The following is a 21,953-nucleotide window of genomic DNA, read 5'->3' on the forward strand; positions in this document are numbered from 1 at the left end:
TAGAGCTTTTATTGTTTGGAAATTACAAGGTGATGTTGATCAGAGGGATAGGAAAGTAGAAATACAAAACAAATAGTCTTAAGTCTAAGCTTAGTCTATATTCCGTATAAAACTCACCAAAAGCCCAAGGCCACCTTTGCAGGGGGAGAGCCACATCAAGCACATGCTGCTAACTGCAAGCCGGGCCCGGTCGAACTCCAGTCAGCGTCTGTCTGAGCAGCGCAGCCATCAGACCAGGAGAGCAGGCAAAAGACCTCTCAATTCCATTCTCTCCTTGCCTTTTAAGCTCTCACCCCAGAAGTGGAGTGCTTAACAGCCGGACTGGCATGCATAGCCCATGCATGGCCGTTGGTCTCCTCCCCAAAAGGGTGGTCCTTCAAAAACTGGCGTCTTTCCGTATTCACTAACCGACTGTTAAAAACTTTTTTACCACAATAATAAAAATGATAATTCTACCTAAATTAATTTACTTAGTGCCATACCAATCATGCTACTTAAAAATTATTTTATAGAGTTAAAAAAAATTATAATAAAATTCATCTGGAAGAACAAGAGGTCAAGAATATCAAGAGAACTAATGGAAAAAAAAATTCACAGGAAGATGGGCTAGCCATATCAAATCTAAAGCTATAGTATAAAGCAGCAGTCATCAAAACTATTTGGCAATGGCTAAGAAATAGTGTAGTGTATCAATGGAATAGATTAGGCACAGGAGACACAGTAGTAAGTGACTATAGTAATCTACTGTTTGATAAACCCAAAGACTACAGCTTTTGGGATTGGAACTCAATATTTGACAAAAACTGCAGGGAAAACTGGAAGATGGTAGGGCAGAAACTAGGCATAGACCAACATCTTACATCTTATACAAAAATAAGGTCAAAAAAGGTTCAAGATTTAGACATAAAGGGTGATACCATAGGTAAATTAGAAGAGGAAGGAGTAGTTTACCTCTCAGATCTATGGAAAGGAAAAAGATTTATGTCCAAACAAGAGATAGAGAATATTATAAAATGCAAGATGAAAGACTGATTACATTTAATTAAAAAGTTTCTGTACAAACAGATGTAATGCATCCAAAATTAGAAGAGAGGCAAAAACCTGGGAAACAATCTTTACAGGCAGTATTTCTGAAAAAAGTCTCATTTCTAAAATATATAGGGAACTAAATCAAATTTATAAGAATGCAAGTCATTCCCCAATTGAGAAATGGTCAAAGGATATGAACAGGCAGTTTTCAGATAAAGAAATCAAAGCTATCTATTGCCATATGAAAAAAAAGTTCTAAATCACTATTTTTTAGAGAAATACAAATTAAAAGAACTCTGAGGTACTACCTCATACCTATCAGATTGGCTAATGTGACAAAAAAGGAAATTAATAAATGTTGGAGAACCTGTGGAAAAACTGGAATACTAATGCATTGTTGGTGAAGCTGTGAACTGATCCAAGCATTCTGAAGAGCAATTTGGAAATATGCCCACAGGGCTATGGGACTGTTCATACCCTTTTACCCAGTAATATCACTACTCAGTCTGTATACCAAAGAGATCATAAAAGAGAGAAAAAGACCCAAATGTACAAAAAAATATTTATAGCCACTCTCTTTGTGGTGGCAAAGAATTGGAAATTGAGGGAATGCCCATCAACTGGGGAATAGCTAAACAAGTTGTGGTACATGAATGTAACTGAATACTATTGTGCTATCAGAAATGAGGAGCAGGAAGATTTCAGACAAACCTTGAAGGACTTACATGAACTGATGCTGAGTGAGATGGACAGAACCAGGAAAACATTGTACACAGTAACAGCAACATTGTGTGATGATCAACTGTGGTGTACTTGGCTCTTCTCAGAAGTGCAATGATCCAAAACAATTTCAAACTCCTCATGACAGAAAATGTTCTCCACATCCAGAAAAAAGAACTGTGGGTTTTGAATGCAGATTGAACCATACAGTTTCTACTTTGGGGCTTTTTTTCTTTTTTGAGGTTTTCCCCTTGTGTTCTGATTCTTCTTTCACAATATGACTAATGCATAAATATGTTTAATGTGATTTTACATATATAACCTATATCAGATTGCTTTCCATCTTGGGGAAGGGGGAGGGAAGGGAGAGTGGGGGGAAAAATTTGGAACTAAAAATCCTATGAAAACAAATGTTAAAAACTATCTTTACGGGGCAGCTAGGTGGCGCAGTGGATAGAGCACCGGCCCTGGAGTCAGGAGGACCTGAGTTCAAATCTGGCCTCAGACACTTAATACTTACTAGCTGTGTGACCCTGGGCAAGTCACTTAACCCCAATTGCCTCACTAAAAAAAACAAAAAAATAAAAAAATAAAAAAAAAAATCAATGTGAAAACTATCTTTACATATTACTGGAAAATAACAAAATGCTTTTTAAAAATAAGCTTCCTTCTCTGCATATGAGTCAAGCTATAGGCTCATTTGAAGTTCTGCTGTGAGTCTGATGTCATGGGTTTCTGCTCCTATTGAATCTTTCAAGATTAGAAGCCTCTTTGTGTCTCCTCTGTTTCAAGAACATTTAGGAGGCAGGTAAAGGGATGGCAAGAGGAGGAAACATTCTACTTATGACTCCATGGTCACAGTTGAGACCAGTGTGACAATGGGGATGTTACTTGGACCAGAAATTAGAGGTTTGCCTGGGAAGTCTGGGGATCAACAGAAAAGGACTGATAGTTGGGTAACATAGTGACAGGAAGATAGAGATAGACAACATCCAGGGAGACTTTTGGTCAAAATAACTGAGAAAAAGAGTTAAAATCAAGTTGAGTGTGTAAAAACTGACAAATGTGCTCATGAGTAAAAGGATGGTTTGTGTTGCTCTGATCTTAGGGTGCCTTTTGGGTAAGAGATTGGAGTTCAGAATTTTCTGGACATGCTTATTGTGTTTGTGTAGGAGAAGCACCATGTAACCACTGGCTGAAAACATGAGCCCCAAACATAGCATATTTCTGAAAATGGTCATTATTAAATACACATGCATAATATGTTCTGAAGTACAAAACACATGATCAAACACATTTGTAATGTTGTTGCTGCTTCTTGGGCCTCTTGTACTTATTGGTACAGGAATTTCTATCAGCAGATTGAGGATCCAACAGAATAGATAAAAGGGGGTGGTATGTTGTGTGGCTCTAACTTTGAACTCTGCCCACCTGGAATTACTTGGGCTAATGGTAATGGCCTGGAAGGTACACAGGAGGCAAGTCAAGGAAATTGAAAGGCCTTGACTCACTCTGCGAAAGTAAAATACAACTTTGCATCCAACATTATCCAAGAAAAAGTTCCACCCCAAACCCTGCAATATTTGTGGAACTCCCTTGCTAATAAGCATAGTGGAGTTCACCAAGCTCAGCTGGATGAAAATAAAAGTTAGAGAACTTATCTTGTGGCCAGCAATGACATTTAATATATAAAATGTAAAAAGGAAAATGTTTGCTATAGTTCCTACTATTGTCACAGAAAGAAACACAATAACTAGGCAGGTGATTTTTGGAAGCATTCCATTCCTCTTAAAAATAAAACTTTAGGGAGAAAAGAAAAACCAGAGAGAACACAGGAAAACCTTTTGACTACAATAATTTTTTATCCCAGTCCACAGGAGAGGTTAAAAACACTATTTCTTCCTCATTCCTTTACATATGTTGATGGATATGATTATTTTAGAACGTTACACAGAATTTTCTTGCTCAAATCCTTATTCATTAGTTCCTCTAACCCAGGCCAATGTGTGGAGCTGAGCTTTATTATGAAGACTGAGGATTTTTATAGATTTGGAATTTTCATGTTTACAATTGCTCAACATAGTAGTTTCTGTTTAAGGTAAAAATTGCTATCCTGCAATTCCAACCATAGATTTTCCTTCATTGAGTTCTACAGATCTTGTTAGTAAAGGACCAAATCATTCCAAAACATAGTCCAATGATCTTTGTGTAGTCAGTACTGTTGTTTGAGGGGAATAAGAAGAAAAGGGAAAAGAGTTAGAGGTTAATATCATAGTAAGGGGTACAGAGATTATCATGTTACCCAGTGTTTTTTATCTTAGAACTATGGACTATTACTAAGAAGGGATCTTTGTGGTCTTATAAACCAGTGATGTCAAACTCAAATAGAAATAGATCTGAGCAGCTTGTACATTGACTTAAAACACCACATCGTAACAATATATTGTACTGTGAGAACCAAGGACCCCTGCCCCCTGCCGAGAAAGACATGAGGTGACCTTTCTGAGGTTTCTAAGGTCTGACTGGTGTCCCAGAAGTTGCCTCTATTCATAGACAGCCTTTAAGTTATGTCAATCAATGGACTTGAATGAGACCAGCCAATTAGCTTGGAGCTATGTGTGGGGACCACCCTTCTGAACTTCTGCTCGAACTGACTCAGCCTCTTTCTCTTTGGAAGTGTGAGCTGCTAGGGGAGGGAGCCTTTTCTCTCTCTCTCTCACTAGCATAGATCTGAGCTAGGGTTTTTCCATTCTTTTGGAGACATGTGCTCTTTCTCTCTCTTTACTAACTTCTAATATACTTTAATAAATGCTTAAAAGCCTAAACTGTTGCTGAATTTTAAGTAAATCCTAACTAGTTTCCCACACACACTGGGAGGCAGGTAAGGACACACACATTATTTTGCTCAACATTTTCTAATTACATATCAATTGGTTTGGGGCCATACATGGAAGTTTTGTTGCATGGGCCTGTGTGGAATAAGTTTTACAACTCAGTTTTAGTCTAACTTACCTTAACCATTACTTATGTCTATAACTGTCTTTGTTTTATGCCCTTCATCCCCTAGAAGAGTACTCTCTATATAATGTGCACTTAACAGGTTTTGACTGAATTGCTTAGAAGTTGAATTACTCCTTGTGTAATCCTTTCTCCTCTGGATTACTCCCTCAATTTGAATTTTCACTCTTGGTTTGGGATATCCATATGGTGACTAACCAGTACTTCTTTCGAGATCCTGAGGGTAACTGAAAAGTTGTGATTTTTTAGCACTGTTGTTCATGATCCCTCCAAGCCTCAGTGGTAGATAAGAATTGGTGACCAAAGAAGAGATAAAAAGAAATCCAGTGGATAAGATGGATAATTTTCATTAGATAAAATTAATTTTTTTGCCCAAACAACGTAGAAAATGGTAGAAATTAGGTAGAAAATAGATAGAAATATATTTTTGATCATATAATTTTTTAAAATTTGCCCAAATAAGTCAATACACTTAAATTAGAAAGAAAGCTAGAACCTAGGAAAAATGGCTTCAATAATTTTCTTTATGGGCAGCTAGGTGGTGCAGTGGATAGAGCACTGGCCCTGGAGTCAGGAGGACCTGAGTTCTAATCTGGCCTCAGACACTTAACACTTACTAGCTGTGTGACCCTAGGCAAGTCACTTAACCCCAATTGCATCACCAAAAAAAAAAAAATAAAAAGAAAGAAAGAAAGAAAGAAAATTTAAAAATTTCTTTATAGCAGCTCCTTTCATGGTGGCTAAGAGTTGGAAATCAAAGGAATGCCCATCAATTGGGGAATGCCTAAATAAGCTGTGGTACATTATAGTGATGTAATATTATTGTACTATAAGAAATGACAAGCATGATGACTTCAGAAAGACCTGGAAAGATATGTATGAAATGATGTAGAGTGAAGTGAGCAGAACTAAGAAAACATTGTGCACAGAGACAAAAATATTGTTTGGTGAAGAACTGTGAATGACTTGACTATTCTCAATAATACAATGATCCAAGACAATCCCAAAAGGACTATTGATGAAATATTCTCTCCACATCCAAAGAAAGAAATGAGATTGATGGAACAGACTGAAGTATGCTTTTTTTCTTTTAATCAAGTTTTCTTGTTAAAAAAAATGACAAATATGGTAATGTTTTATGTAATCGTACATGCATAACCTTTATCTGATTGAGTTGGGTCATTTGACATTTAAGTTTGAGAAACATGCTCAGATCTAAGCTGGAGCCTGGATCTTTCTTGTCCTATATCCCCAGTATCATAATCCTTGCTCACTCTGAACCAGATTGTCCAATAAAGTGAATGTTTAGGTGGCCAGTGGCATAGGATTCTTTGCAAATGCCTCAATTTGGGGTGATTAAATGACCCATGTTAAGGCCATTCTTCCTGTAATACTCTTTGCCACATAGAACACAATATGATAAGCTTTTCTCTGGTCATGGTTGATTTTACTGTAAATTTTCCCTCATCCCAATCCATGAGTAGCTTTCCTAATGGGGAATCCTGGGGAATATCACTCTTTCTAATCTTCTCCATGACATTCAGAATTTTCCATACCACATAACAAAGCCTGGTAAAAATAAGGATAGGAATAAAAAAATATTCATTAAATTCAAACTGACCAAGTCTCAACATGACCTTTTCCCCCCCGCTTGTCTGATTAGCCAAGCAAGTTAGAAAAGGAGTACTTAGGAATTTTTTAAAAATCCATTTGAAAATCTAAAGGAAAAACAGCTGGTACTTAGTACTACCTTGAAATTTAAAGGGATGGGCACACAGGAAATAGGGGGAAATTTCTTACCCAACTGGAAGATCAGAAGATCGGAGGGTTCAGCAGTCCTTTGTGGTCACCAACTGTGATGTTTAAAATCTAATGTGTGTCCTTACCTGCCCCCCCTAGTTTTTGGGGGGATGCAAACTAGCTAAGATTTACTGATAAATTCAGCAAGTGTTTAGACTTTTAAGCATTTATTAAAGAGTAAAGATAACACATGGAGTACAGTAAAGAAAGAAAAGCCTATCTCCTTTCCTCTCTCTCTGCCACCAACCCGAAGACCCTGAATGAAAAGAGCAATACTCAGGAGCTTCTCTCAGAAGCTCCCTGTGAAACAGGAAGAAGGGCAGTCCCCACACACAGCTCCAAGCTAACTGGCTTGTAGCATTGATTGATATGACTTACAGGTGGTTTATGAATAGATGTAACTTCTGACACCAGGCAGCTTTTGAGAAGCTAGTCATATGCTTTCTTTCCAGGAGGGCATTGCCCTGGTTCTCACAATATCTTTCTCAGCAGGGGGTAGCACCCTGATTCTCACACTCTATATGCATATGTATAATATGCACATGTATGTATGTAGATACACATATGCACGCACATATGTACATATGAATATAAATGTACAGTGCAGCAATTCCATTGGTATAGAAAAATCTTCTTGAGGAGGAGCCTTCACCCACTAATGCAGACTGGCATTTGTTCTATTACAATATGAGAGAGTAGTTTGGATCACAGAAGTCAAATGATTTGCTAGGTTCAGACTCTCGGAACCAGAGGTGGTAAGACACATTGTCAAGTATGTGATTAATGCATTCTTAGACAATATGGGATTATTTGATAATGTGAATATATGAGAGTCATAGTAAGTAAAGGGGTCTTTCTCATCAACTTACTTTTGCAATCTGAAACTGGATGTTCCACAGACACCTCAAACTTATATCCAAAATAGAACTGAAACTCTCTCAAACTCTCCCCTCTTCTGAACTTCTTTATTACTACTATTGAGGGCACTACCATCCTCCCAATCACCCAGCCTGAAAGTTCAGGGTCATGTTTAACATTTCTCTTGAACTCATTCAACATGATCCATGTGTTGCTGAGTCTTAGCATTTCTGCTTTCCAGCATCTCTTTTATATATTCTCTAATATTCAGTACAGTGAAACCATCTCTCATCACCTGGACTATGGCAATACCCTTCTAGTTGGTATCCCTTCTTCAAGTCTCTCGCCCCTTTGCTTCATTATCCACTCTGCTTTATCATCCACCCATGTATTATATGGATTTTTTCCTAAGCACTGGGTGATGATATTAGCCTCCTATTCAGTAAGTTCTGGTGGTTCCATGTTACTTCCATCCTCAAGAAATAATAAAGTCACTTACCTATTTTGGTCTCTGCTTCTTGGGTAGATAAGGGAAAGGGTGCTGGTCCCAGTGTGTATCTGTGGAGTGATGGGAGTGAGGGTAGTCTTATCATACTTATAGCTATGGGATGACCTAAGCTCATCTCCCCCAGATCTATGAGTATAATTGAAGCAAAGTGACACTGTCTACATTGGGAGTCTTTGGTGTCTCTGAAGAAGAACAAACTTTTGTCCCAGGTGCTAATAATTATCCACAATTAATGTTGATTAATGACAATTCCCAGAAACTTCTGCCTCCCTCCAAAGTAAGTAAGTGGTACAAGATGGAAGAAAACTTTTGTCTAGTCCCTGGGAGAGTCAGACAAGGTCATTCACAGAGGGCAAAAAAGAAGTCTGAGGCCTGGGTGTTCATGGTTACTCTCTCTTTTCTAGAATGACATAATCTCTTAGGTAGAAGAAATTTTTAAATATTAACAAAACTGAAGAACATATTAATAAAGCTCATATTTTATGCAATGTTTCACATAAATGTATTCTAGCCTTTACAAAGGAGCCATGAAATGTATCTTCTCCTTCATATTCTTTGGAGACATGTTTATGCCATACAATCTCTCAATATTCAGTTGATTTTTTTTGTAATTTTTGCTCTCTTGACTTTGTATTCCAGTTTATTACAAACAAATGTAATCATAAATATCTTTGTGGGCATCAGGGCTTTATTTTTTTCATTAAGGTTTATGAATTATTTGACTACTGTTGGAATTTCTTAACCAAAAGGGTCTATATATTTTAGTCACTTTATATCCATAATTCCAAATAGCTTTCTAGAACAGTTGTGCCAATTCACACCTCCACAAACAATGAATAATTTTGCTTTTTTTTTTCACAGCACCTTCAGTGTTGACTATGCTTATCTTCTGTTGTCTTTCTCAGTTTATTTGAGCTGAGCTGGAACTTCAGGTTTGTGTTTCTCTAATTAATAGTGGTTTAAAATATATGGTTATGAATCATTTATATAATTCATTATTGAAACTTTTTTATCCTTTCACTTTAAAAAAATTGGATAATTGTTTTTGATCTTATATCATTCTCTTAATTGTCTAAACCTTTGCATAACAAGCCCTCATTAAAATATATGATACAAATGTTTATTCACCTCAATTTGCTTTTCCTTATAACCTGAGCACATCAGTTTTGTTTGTGAAAACCTTTTCAATTTCATGTCATTTAAATGATAAATTTTGTCTCTTGTAACTGCCTCTTTTTCCCCTTTTTGATTAGGAATTCTTTCTCTGCTGATACCTTTTTCTATTTTAATTTTTATAGCATGGATTTTAATAATCAATTTATATTTCCATTTTGAAATATTCTGGTATATGGTATAAAATGTTAACTTTCAATTTTGTTTCTTCTAGATTACTTTTTAGTTTTCTAAACAGTTGTTATAAGATCAGGAGTTCTTTCTCAGATGGTTTATGCTTTTGGGTTTATCAAAAGCTGTGTATTGAGTTTACTTATTGCTTTTCCCCCAGACCTTTATTTTTCCAATTGCATATAAAGATAGTTTTCAACATTCACTTTTGTAATATATTGAGTTCCAAATTTTTTCCCACCTTTGCTTTCCTCCTCCTGAAACCAGCAAGCAATCTGGTATAGCTTATACATTACAATCATGTTAAACATATTTCAAAATTAGTCATTTTGTAAGGGAAGAATCAGAAGGAAAAAAACACACGAGAAAGAAAAAACAAAAACACCACCAACAACAGTGAAAATAGTATGCTTCAATCTGCATTCAGACTCCATAATTCTTTTTCTGGATGTGGAGAGCATTTTTCATCATGTCGTTTGGCATTGTCTTGGATCATTGCATTGCTGAGAAGAGCTAAGTCAATCACAGTTGATCATCACACAATATTGTTACTACTGTGTGCAATGTTTTCTTGGTTCTGATTATTTCACTCAGCATCAGTTCATATATGTCTTTCCAGGTTTTTCTGAAATCCACCAGCTCATCATTTTTTAAAGGATGATAGTATTGTATTACGTTCATATACTACAACTTGTTTAGCTATTCCTCAATTGATGAGCATCCCCTCAATTTTCAATTCTTTGCCACCACAAAAAGAGCTGCTATAATTTTTTTTTATACATGGGGTCCTTTCCCCTTTTTATGATCTCTTTTGAATATAGACTTAGTAGTGGAATTGCTAGGTCAAAGGGTATTCACAGTTTTATGGATTTGGGGGCATAGTTCCAAATTTCTCCCCAGAATGCTTGGATCAGTTCACAATTCCAGCAACAATACATTAGTGTTCCAATTTTCCCACATCTTCTCCAACACTAATCATTGTCCTTTTTTGTCATATTACCCAATCTGATAGGGGTTGGGTGGTACTGAAGAGTAGTTTTAATTTGCATTTCTCTAATCAGTAGTGATTGGAAACATTTTTTTCACATGGCTGTAGATAGCCTTACTTTATTCATCTGAAAACTTCCTGTTCATTTCCTTTGATTCCTTGGAATCTCTAGAATTTGGCTATAATATTCCTCAAAGTTTTCCTTTTGGGATCTCTTTCTAGAGGTGATTACAGGATTCTTTCAAATTCTATGTTACCTTCTGCTTCTAGAATATCAGGGCAAATTTCCCTGACAATTTCTTGGAAGATGATGTCCAAACTCTTATTTTGATGATGGTTTTCAGGTAGTCCAATGATTTTCAAATTATTTCTCCTGGATCTATTTTCCAGGGCAGCTGTTTTTTTCAAGGAGATATTTCATATTGCTCTCTATTTTTTTATTCATTTGGATTTGCTTTATTGTTTCTTGGTTTATCACAAAGTCACTAGCTTCCATTTGTTCAATGCTAATTCTTAGGCAATTATTTTCTTAAGAGAGCATTTGTATCTCCTTTTCCATTTGGCTTTTCCAGTTGTTGACTTTTTTCCCCATGAATTTCCTGCATTGCTCTCATTTCTTTTTCCATTTTTTCCCTCTACCTCTCTAAATCTTCCTTCTATCTCTCTTACTTTCTCTTCAAAGTCCTTTTTGAGTGCTTCCATGGCCTGAGACCAATTCATATTTTTCATGGAAGCATTGGATGTTGGAGTTTTGACTTTGTTATTATCTTTTGAGGGTGTAGTCTGGTCTACCTTTTCCCCAAAGAAGTTTTCTATGGTTGACTGCTTTCTCTGCCTACTCATCTTGACCCAGAAGCAGATGTCTGATTGAAATCAGACAGCTTGGTGTGCCTGTGCCCCTCCCCCACTGGGATGATACCATTCCAGTCAACTTATTGGTTCAGAATATGGGTGCTCTGCCTCAACTCCAGCAGAGACCACAGCTATTTCACCCTGATCAACCACTGAATCCCTTTACTGGTCCATGAGCCAAGTTTCAGAAGAGGCTGCTGGCACTGAAGATTCTGAGGCTCTGGAGGCATGGTCTGGCTGGGGCTGGGTCTTCGCCATGGGCTGAGCTCCTCTCTCAGCCTAAACAGCATGTGGTCACAGTTGCCTAAATAAGCCATATTTGGCTGGAAAATAGTATCATTCTGTTCTTTTCTGAGTTAGGTTGCTCTGAGAGTTGTCTTATGGCATTATTTTTAGAGTGTGTGGATGGGTTTGTTGGGAGCTCAGGGGAGTCCCAGCCTTAGAATCCAAAGTAAAAACTAGTTACCCTACTTCTCTGCATTGCAATCCAAGAGTAGAAATTCAAATTGAGGGAGTAGTCCAGAAGAGGATGGGTTACACAAGGAGTATCTTACCTTCTAAGCAATTCAATCAAAATTCCCTCTTCTAGGGCATAAGGAACATAAAAGGGATAGGTAACAGACACAAACTGAGATGTAAAAATTGATCCCCAGAGTCCTTATACAAACAGCAAAAGTTCCAAATATGGCCTGAAACTCACTCCTATGTGTAAGGGCCAAATTTAATAATGGGAAAAGATAATTGGGTGGCTTGCCTTAATATTGGCGTAAGAAAGGAAACAGCCTCTTTCAAAAACAAAACAGGTTTATTAATGGGAACAAGTTTAAAACACTATCTGAATTACACAAGTGAGATTAATAGAACTAGAAACAATGTATACATCTCGGGGGTAAAAAGGCCCCAGGCACCCAAACATGGCTCCAGCCCAGCTAGCTCCAAAGAGATAGCTTTGCCCCAAAAACAAAACAAACTCACCACACCCAAAATCTGCAGCTTTAAGGAGAATCAGTTGTGCAGTCTCTTCTGTTTTTGTCTGAAGTTAAACACCAGCAGCTCCTCTAAAAATGTCTGCCTTCCTTCCCCATTTCCCTCAGAACCCTTTCTAACTAACTTCCTTTTCACTTCTTCTCCCTCCCCCTAACTGAATCTCAACTGTATCTCTAACTGACTTTTTCACAGGAAAGGGAGGAGTGGTTCTTAGCTATGCTGAGTCTCTGATTGGCTCAGCACACCCACATGGGCTATCCCCATTATAATCTAGCCAGACCCATGTGAGCATGGGGAATCTATTAGAGGAATGCTTAGAAACATAGTTTCAATAAATGTTCCCTGTGGTCAGAGTTCCTCTTGTTTGTTCAATTGTCTTCCAAAGTACACACCCAAGCTTACATTTTTTCAGTCTGACCATAATGAAGCAAAGATAGGGTTATGAAAACCCCAAATCACAATTAATACCTTACATATGTAATTGGGAATATTTAACAAAATAAATAAAATTAAAATATAGATGGTGTAGGTTTTTTGTTTTTCTAAGTCAATCTGCAATCTGAGCGAACCCATTTCTATTTGAGTTTGACAAGACTAGATTAGAGGCTATAAGTGTCCCTTCTTTAATAATATTCCAGAATTACAAGAAAAAGAACACATGGTAAAATGATGATCTTTATCCCATTCAGTAGGAGATTGACTCATAACTCTTTGACTTTTTCTTCTTTTCCACTTCACACAACAGGACTGATTAGGGAAAGATCATTGGCCTATGTTTTGGCCTGATTTGGTCCTTCAGTAATGAGTTCTGCAGAACTCAATGAAGGAGAATCTCTGGTGGGAACTACAGGATGTCAGTTTTAACCTTAAACAGAAACTACTATGCTGAGCAATTGTAGGTACAAAAAGTCAATTCTATAAGCAATCATCAGTCTCTATAATGGAACTCAGCTCTGCCTCCTGCTCCCAATACCGGCCTGAGTTAGGGGAATTTTTGGATAAGCATTTGAGCAAGAAAAAGGCTGTGTAACTTTTCTAAAATATAAAGGTACTTCAACATAGGAATAGAAATGAGGCAGATGTAGTATATTGAGCCTCTCCTATGGACTGGAATACCAAATTATGATAACAACACAATTTTTCTGTGTCCTCTCTGGTTTTTTCATCATAAACTTTTTCCCTAAGACACATAAAATGCTTCCACAAAACCTCTATCTTGGGATTGTGTTTATTGCTGCAACCAAAATAGGGACTATAGCAAACTTCTTCCTCTTTACCTCTTATATGTTAAATGTCCTTTCTGGTGATAAGATAAGGTTTTTAACACTTATTTTCACCCAGCTGGGCTTGGTGAACACCACTATGTTTGTTAGCAAGGGAATCCCACAAACATTGCAGAGTCTGGGATGGAACTATTTCCTGGATGATGTTGGATGTAAAGTTGTATTTTACCTTTGCAAAGTGAATGAGAGCCTTTCAATTTCCTTGACTTGCCTCCTGTTTGCCTTCCAAGCCATCACCCTCAACCCCAATAATTCCAAATGGGAAGAATTCAGAGTTGGAACCGTATAACATAGCACCCCTTTCTGTCTGTTCTGCTGGATCCTCAATCTGCTGATAGAAATTCCTGTACCAGTAAGTGCAAAAGGCCCAAGAAGCAGCAGCAACATTACAAGTGCATTTTATTATGTGTTTTGTACTTCAGAATATATTATGGGTGTTTATTTGATAATAATCTCTTTCATAAATGTGCTTTGTTTTGGGGTTATGGTCATGGCCAGTGGCTACATGGTGGTTCTCCTACACGAACACTACCAGCATGTTCAGAGAATTCGGAGCACTAAACTCTCACCCAGAAGGCACCCTGAGATCAGAGCCACCCAAACCATCCTTTTACTGATGAGCACATTTTTCAGCTTTTATTCACTCACCTCCATTTTTAGTCTTTTGCTCAGTTATTTCAATCAAAAATCCCCCTGGATAATGACTACTTCTATCACCCTGTTGCTATGTTACCCAACCATCAACCCCTTTCCATTGATCCCCAGAGCTCTCAAAACATTCTGAATTGTCTGGGCCAAGAAAGGTCTCCACTCTCACATGGCCTCAATTGTATCCTTGGAGCCATCAGTGGAACATGCTAGTTCCTAATAGTACCTGCCTCCTAAATGTTCTTGAAACTCTGAAGAAGACCCAAAGAGCCTCCTACTCCAGAAAGATCAAATACAGCCAGAATCTCTTGAAGATAGCATCAGACTCAAGCACAGCTAAAACAAACTTCAGAGATTTTACAGCAAAATACATTTGCAAAGAAAGACACTTCTGAGGGTAAGCAGAATAGGTTTAATTTTTCTTCAACAAGACAACCTTTGAATATTTGAAGATGGCTATCATGTTCCCGTTTAATCTTCTTTCTTCCAGGCTTAATATCTCCATTCCCTTCAAATGATTATGATATATTCAGGACACTTACTATTCTGGTTACCTTCTTTCTAATGTTCTCCAGTGTTTCAAGAACCTAACTCAGTACTTCATATGTGGTTTGACCAGCACAGATGATAATAAACTTAGAACACCTACCTGGTCCTTGGTTTTATGTTTTTTGTACTACAGTCTAAGGGTGAATTATCTTTTCTGCATATCACATTATACAGATGAGCCATTTTGATCTTTAAGTCATCAAAATTTATATTCCTTTGGGCAGAGCCCCACAGGTAAGAGTACGATTCCATATGTGGACAGAGGAAGATGAAAAAAAGGAGGTAAAAAGGGAAGAAAGGAGGCAAGGAAGGAAGGAAGGAAGGAAAGAAGGGAGGGAGGAAAGAAGGAAGGCAGGAAATAAGGGAGGGAAGAAGGAAGGAAGGAAGAAATGAAGGAAGGAAAAGAGGAGCTAGTTGTTTTACCCAACTGGAACTGGGCAATTGGGTGCCCAATGGGGCAACTACCATTACTTATAGATCATTGTCCTTTGTTTTATACATACACATACATATGTATATATAACAAGAATTTATGTATACCTATTAAAATATACACATGTGTATATATACATATATGTGTATATATGTGTATGTATATATTTTTGTTGTTCTTCAGTCATTTTAGTCATGTCCAATTCCTCATTAACCTGTTTGAGGGACTCTGGGTAAAAATACTGGAGTATTTGGCCATTTTCTAGTCCAGCTCATTTTATAGATGAGGCATTGAGGAAAACAGGGTTAAGTGACTTGCCCAAAATAGCACAGGTAGTAAGTGTCTGAAATTAGATTTTGATTCATAAAGATCAGTACTCCTGGGTGATGATGAGTGAGATGAACAGAGCCAGAAGAACATTGTACACAGTATCATCAACATTGAGTGTTGATCTACTGTGATGGACTATATTCTTCTCACCAATGCAATGGTACAGAAGAGTTCCAGGGAACTCATGATAGAAGAGGATCTCCAAATCCAGGAAAAAAAAGAACTGTGGAGTATAGATGCTGATTAAACCACACTATTTCTTTTGTTTTTGGTGCTGTTGTTTTTCTATTTTGAGGTTTTTTGTCATTGCTCTGATTTTTCTCTTATAACATGACTAATGCAGAAATATGTTTAATGTTATTGTGTGTGTGTGTGTGTGTGTGTGTGTGTGTGTATAAAACCTATATCAGACTGTCTGCTGTCTAGGGGAGGGGGGAGGGAAGGGAGGGAGGGAGAAAAATCTGAAATTGGAAAGCTTGTATAAACAAAAGTTGAGAACTATCTTTACATGTAACAGGAAAAAATAAAATACTTTATTAAATTTTTTAAAAAAGAATGGAGTGGGTCACTAGCGGTAGGCTGGACATGAGCTGATAAACTCTTTGGACATGGTTACTCATGGCCAAAGAAATTTTAAAAATGCAAAATAACCTTTTCTTCTGTGGGACCCTTCCAGATCTACAGTGGTAGGGTCAGAGGGAAGAGGGGTAAAAGGCACTAATAATCACATTGTTTTTAGGTTCCCTTTAAGCATTAATTTTTTTAGTAATAAACATTTTCATTTTAAGTTTTGAGTTCCAAATTCTATCCCTCCTTCCCTCCCTCCCTCTCCTCCTCCTCTCTGAGGCAGTAGGCAATCAGATATAGGTTATACGTGTGCAATTACATAAAACCATATTAGTCATTTTGTATGAGAAAACTCTAAAAAAAGAAAAAAATAATGAAAGAAAGTGAAAAATAAAAAAAATTTTTTAAAAGATCAGTACTCCTAAATTCAGGTATGGCACTCTATTCACTGTTTCACCTAGCTATCAAATATATACAAATAAATAAATCAAAGTCAGTTAATGAAATCACGTCCATTAAGTGCATAAATTCAATAACAAAGACCAACTTGAAAAGTTGGTAGAATATTCAGTGCTCATGGCTTGGCATTCTCATACAATAGAGATAACAATATTCACAAAGGAAATTTAATAAGTTTATTGCTATATAAATCAAACCATGGAGAGAATTCGGAAAGCTAAATGAAATGATAACAAAATTCATTTGAAATAACTAAAGATCTGGAATATGAAGGGAAATAATGAAAAAGGTAGGGATGGAGAAAAATGGCTCTTCCAGACTTTAAACTCACTTAGAAAGCAGCAGTGCTCAAAATGACTTTGTACTGGTTAATTTAAAGAGGAAAGTAACTCAATTGAAGACTAGACAAGGAAGAATGAGAAATAGTTGAACTCAATACTCTAGTAAAATAATGGAATTTGGCAGATGCCCAGGGGTCAGACTTGATTGATTTAGTAGTGTTTGAATTGGGTGTGAATGAGGAACTACTAAGTTCCCACTTAAAGATGATTAGATTTGAGCCACACCTGGCCTTCCCTGTCAGACCTAGTCTAACTTGGCCAACCCTGAGAAGGAGTGTCCTCAGAGGCTGTGGACTGCATCATCAACAGGAAACCAGTCTCAGCCACACTACTTGAAGGGCCTCCCCTTTTGGGGGAGGGAGAAAAAGGTAGAAAAAGGAACCCCAACAGGAAGTAGCACACATTCTTACTCGCTCTCTGGCCTTGAAGGAGCTTTGAAGTGGACTGGCTGCCATACAAATTACAGAGCGCTGGTGTTGAGTAAAATCCAGCCCTTTGAATTAGCTGAGCTGAAAGTGAGTTTGGGTTTTGAGACAGCTTTTGCTAGAACCAGGGAGATTATCCATTTTCTCTTTTCCTATTCCCTTGTCCTTGACTTTATTAATTTCACCTTTGCTGTGTATTTAATTCCCATTAAATAAAACCTGATTTGTTTTTGGAAAAGAGGCTGTTAAGCTCCTTTCTTATTGGCCTGGGAGAAATAACTAAAAAAAGCAGTTTGGAGGGGAGGTAGCTTTGAACCTAGAGCTCCCTTGTTATTTTCTGAACCCCAATATTATGGTGAGCCACCCAATTAACTCTCCCCATATTAAATTTGGCCCCTACAATACACAGTTTTTGACAAATCCCAAACATAAACTATCTGGAAAAGTATTCACAATATTATTACAACTGCTTGTAAAACTGCAAAGTAATCTAGAAGAAATGAGATTTATGACATTTTTTATCTCATATTCCATAATTAATTCAAAATGGAAATATGAATTTATTGTTAAAGGCCATACCATTTAAAAAAATACACAAGAAAAAGAAAACAGTAGAGAATGAATTCCTAATGAAAAGGAGAAAAGAAGCAGTTACAAGAGCTAAAATAGATAGTTTAGATTACATGAAATGGAAAGGCTTTATTCACAAGCAAAATGAACCAACCTGAGATATAAAAGAATGTCACTGATTGAGAAGAAAACTTTATATCACCTGTGTCTAATGAAACTTTGCAATCCAAGCATTTGGACAATTAGAAGGCAAATAAACAAAAACTGTTGCTCAATGTTTAAAAAGACATTTTTAAAAGTTTTCAAAGTTCTTCAAATTTTTCAAACATATTTCCAACCACTAGTAATAAGAGAAACACAAACTAAAACTAAACTAAAATTCCACCTCAGATTCATAAAATTGAGACTGATGAAAAAGGTCAAGCATGGTCAATATTGACAAAGTTGTGGAAATGTAGCAAGCTAATTCATTGCTGGTGCAGATGTGAATTGGTACAACCATTCTGAAATGCAATTTGGAATTATGTAAATAAAGGGACTAAAATATCCAGCAGACCCTTTTGACAAAGAGATTCCAATTGTAGATATATAAAACAAACAGGTCAAAAAAAAGAAAGCCTTGATACCCACAAAAATATTTATAATACTACATTTCATCATAATAAACTAGAAACAAATTTGAGAGAACAATTATACAAAAAAACACTATAAAACTGAAAAATTATAATGCCCAATCTTGTCTCCAAAATAGATAAATGAGAAGGCTTTGTTAAGATGCTTTGTTTAGACTGGAGTCAATTCATGTGGAAAATTACATAAAATTTAAGCTGTATTAAAATGTTCTACAGTTGTGATCATTATTTTTTTCTGGTGAGAATTGGAATTCCACCCCCTACTAGAGAGATACTGTAGGGAAGCTCCACTATGAGGAGAAAGCATGTGATTTAGAGACCATGTGACTTTAGCATCCAGACATTACATCTATAAAACCACCTGTGGGACTTGTCAATCAGAGCTACCAGCTCTCCCCACAGTATAGTCCTACTCCAACTCCTATACTGGCTAGGCTATTTTATTCCTTACAAGGTTATAAAACCTACCTTCAAACTTAACTATTTCAGTGAAGTAAGGATAACAGCACTGACATAGCTTCCTGAAAGCCTAGAGAAAAATAAAGTAAATAAGGAGTTAGTTCTTCCCATAGATTCGTAATCAGCAGACCATTATATCCAACAAAAGGGCAAGCAAGAGGTGTCCAATTGAATTCATGTGAGATCTCTGAGAACAAGGATTGTTTTTTATTTTCTTTTTATTCTTTTTTTTTTTGTGGGACAATAGGGGTTAAGTGACTTGCCCAGGGTCACACAGCTAGCAAATGTCAGGTGTCTGAGGCCAGATTTGAACTCAGGTACTCCTGAATCCAGGGCCAGTGCTTTATCCACTGTGCCATCTAGCTGCCCCTCTTTTCCTTTTATTCTAAGAACTTAGCACTGTCTCATACATAATAGGTACTTAATAAAAGCCTGTTGATTTATTGTATACTTGTTAAATATAATTTCTCTGCACTACCTAAGTAAATTTTTTTTGACAATTATTTAAATGTCTATGAGTATCTCATTTAGTTTTTATTTTGAACCTGAAGCTCTTAATGAGCTTGAGTTGGGACTAGTCCATCACAATTTTAAATCATCACCAAGTAGGGACATGAAAAATTACAGACTATCATAAACAGTATTTTTTGGCTTTGGTTGCCACCTACCAGGATAGGCGAGGTAGCTTGTAGCTTTGACTGTAAATTAAAAGAGAGTTAACTTAAACCTATCAGGGTGTGACTTTCTAGGAAATGCTCTTTAGTAATAGAGCCCATAGCATTATATGGCCTAGCAGAACTAAAGTCCAGATAATAGCAGAGAACAACTGTGTGATGAAAAATTCAGAGACAAAGATAATGGGATGGACTATGGAACACATTGATAGCCATGTGTCAAATTGAGAATCATAGGTTTCTGAAGGAAAATTAGAATGACTCCACTTTTCCCTCTCTCTTCCTTTGTCCCTACAGGTGGACTTATTTAACCAGAGGGCTTCCCCTTCGGGGTGGTTATCTATGCCAGAAATCAAAAACCAGTTTTCTTATGTGAAGAAACTCTCCTGACCACAAGTTAGCTTCACCCAATGATTCTAGAACCTCTCAATATGACACATCTCATAATGATGTTAACAAGCTTACTCAGGAAACACAAAGTAGAAAACCCACAAGTTCACTTAATTGAATCACTATATCTAGCTGCTAAGTGAGAGTAGTTGCCAAGGGATACTAAGGATAACAGCACTGACATAGATAACCACCCCTAAGGGGAAGCCCTCTGATTAAATAAGTCCATCTGCATGGGCAAAGGAAGAGAGAGGGAAAAGTGGAATCATTCTTTTGTAATACTCAAGGGAAGAGAGGGGAAAGAGTGGAGTTATTCTTTTTGTAATGCTCCATGGAGTCATTGGTCATTGGATCTTCCTGCACAGGTTTTTTTTCTTTTTTTCTTTTTTGCGGGGCAATGAGGGTTAAGTGACTTGCCCAGAGTCACACAGCTAGTAAGTGTTAAATGTCTGAGGCCAGATTTGAATTCAGGTTCTCCTGAATCCAGGGCCAGTGCTCTATCCACTGCGCCACCTAGCTGCGGGCTGCACAGGTATTAAATATTCATTAAAGTAGCTACTATGTGCTAGGCTCTGTGCTAACCACTGGGGATACCAGTAAGAAAAAGGAAAACTGTTCTTTCCCACATAGAGATTATGATCTAATGGATGACCACAATACATAAAAGGGTTAGGAAGCTGAAAGAGGATCATGGAGCACTGAGAATAGTGGTGATGTATAAGTACCGAGGCTGATGCAGTCTTGCAAGGTGATAAGGTTCTTAGAGAGGCATGGTGGAGAAATCCAAAGAAATGCAGGTAAGTTTGGGTCAATAACTCAAGGCATAAGACATTTGCATCAAAATAAGGAGAAAATAAAATTCCTCAGTTTATCAGGAAAGAGGTCTAGACCCAAGGATATGCCAACCACCAAAATGGGAAGAATCAGAAATTGAGTGTCAGGGGCAAAAGACAAACCAACAAAGATTTCAAGAGAACAAAAAGTCAATTTAAAACAGACAGCACAAGCAAATAAATGAAACAAGAGGATACCATGCTTTTAAAAAATGATGAATACTAAAATGTCAAAAAATTATAAATATATTCAAATAAATGTTGAAAGACTAAGAAAATTGAGCCAAAAGTTGATAAAATACTCATTCTCTTGAATTCTCAAGAAAGCAGGAACCTACATGATGTTCTAGAGTGGTTCAAAAGACATATGAAAGGGGGCAGCTAGGTGGCTCAGGAGGACCTGAGTTCAAATCTAGCCTCAAACACTTGACATGTACCAGCTGTGTGACCCTGGGCAAGTCACTTAACCCTCATTGCCCTGCAAAAAACCAAACAAACAAAAAAAAATGAAAAAGATGTTTTTTTTTAAAAAAGACACATGGGGGCAGCTAGATAGCGCAGTGGATAGAGCACTGGCCCTGGATTCAGGAGGACCTGAGTTCAAATCCAGCCTCAGACACTTGACACTTACTAGCTGTGTGACCCTGGGCAAGTCACTTAACCCCCATTGCCTGCAAAAAAAAAAAAAGACACATGAAGGCCCTAAGAAAAATAAAAAGGAAACAATTGTCAGACCATGTGGTCAACAATCAATCAATAATCGTGTATTAAGCATCTACTATGGGTCAGGCACTGTGTTCTTCCACACAAAAGGAGTAAGTATAAGAAAAAAAAATTAAATCTATTGTGAGTTTCTCCAAAAAAAGAAAAAGAAATAGTAAAAGATTTTGGATATAAATATATTGAAGTAGAAGACAATCTGGAATAAGAGAAGAAAGAGGCAATAATACTTTAAAAAGTGGTCTCTACACAATTGTAAGCTATTGATTTTGAAGGGTTGAGACAACTTAAAGACCAATAGTTTCCCAAAAGAACATAATAAAATGAAAAACCTGGACACCAAGGAGCCCCCACTCTTCCTCTTTCAGTGAGATACCACAGATAATTAAAAATAATGAAGCATTCTCCTGAATAAGAGAAACCCACATCATTCAAGTCAAGAATTTAAATTTCTGAGTGTACCTCTAAAACATCCATTTAACTTTCCAATCTCTTATGATGAGAAACCTATATGTGGTCACCTTATTTCTGTCCCA

The 21,953-nt window shown here is 37.0% G+C and overlaps 1 protein-coding gene and 1 pseudogene across 1 annotated transcript; one reads left to right on the forward strand and one right to left on the reverse strand.

Moving 5' to 3' along the window:
* Window positions 1-2,636: 2,636 nt before the first annotated feature.
* On the reverse strand, window positions 2,637-3,527 carry LOC122741459 (vomeronasal type-1 receptor 2-like). The gene has a single exon (XM_043984964.1). The coding sequence runs from the start codon at window positions 3,525-3,527 to the stop codon at window positions 2,637-2,639; it is 891 nt and encodes a 296-aa protein (XP_043840899.1).
* A 9,771-nt stretch (window positions 3,528-13,298) lies between these two features.
* LOC122745342 lies at window positions 13,299-14,171 on the forward strand (annotated as a pseudogene).
* The last annotated feature ends 7,782 nt before the right edge of the window (window positions 14,172-21,953 follow it).

This window comes from Dromiciops gliroides, chromosome 1, assembly GCF_019393635.1.
Source record: "Dromiciops gliroides isolate mDroGli1 chromosome 1, mDroGli1.pri, whole genome shotgun sequence".
NCBI classification, from domain to species: domain Eukaryota; kingdom Metazoa; phylum Chordata; class Mammalia; order Microbiotheria; family Microbiotheriidae; genus Dromiciops; species Dromiciops gliroides.

Excerpts from the sequence above, each read along its gene's own strand:
- LOC122741459 (XM_043984964.1), bottom strand. The coding sequence starts at position 3,527 with ATGCTTCCAAAAATCACCTGCCTAGTTATTGTGTTTCTTTCTGTGACA.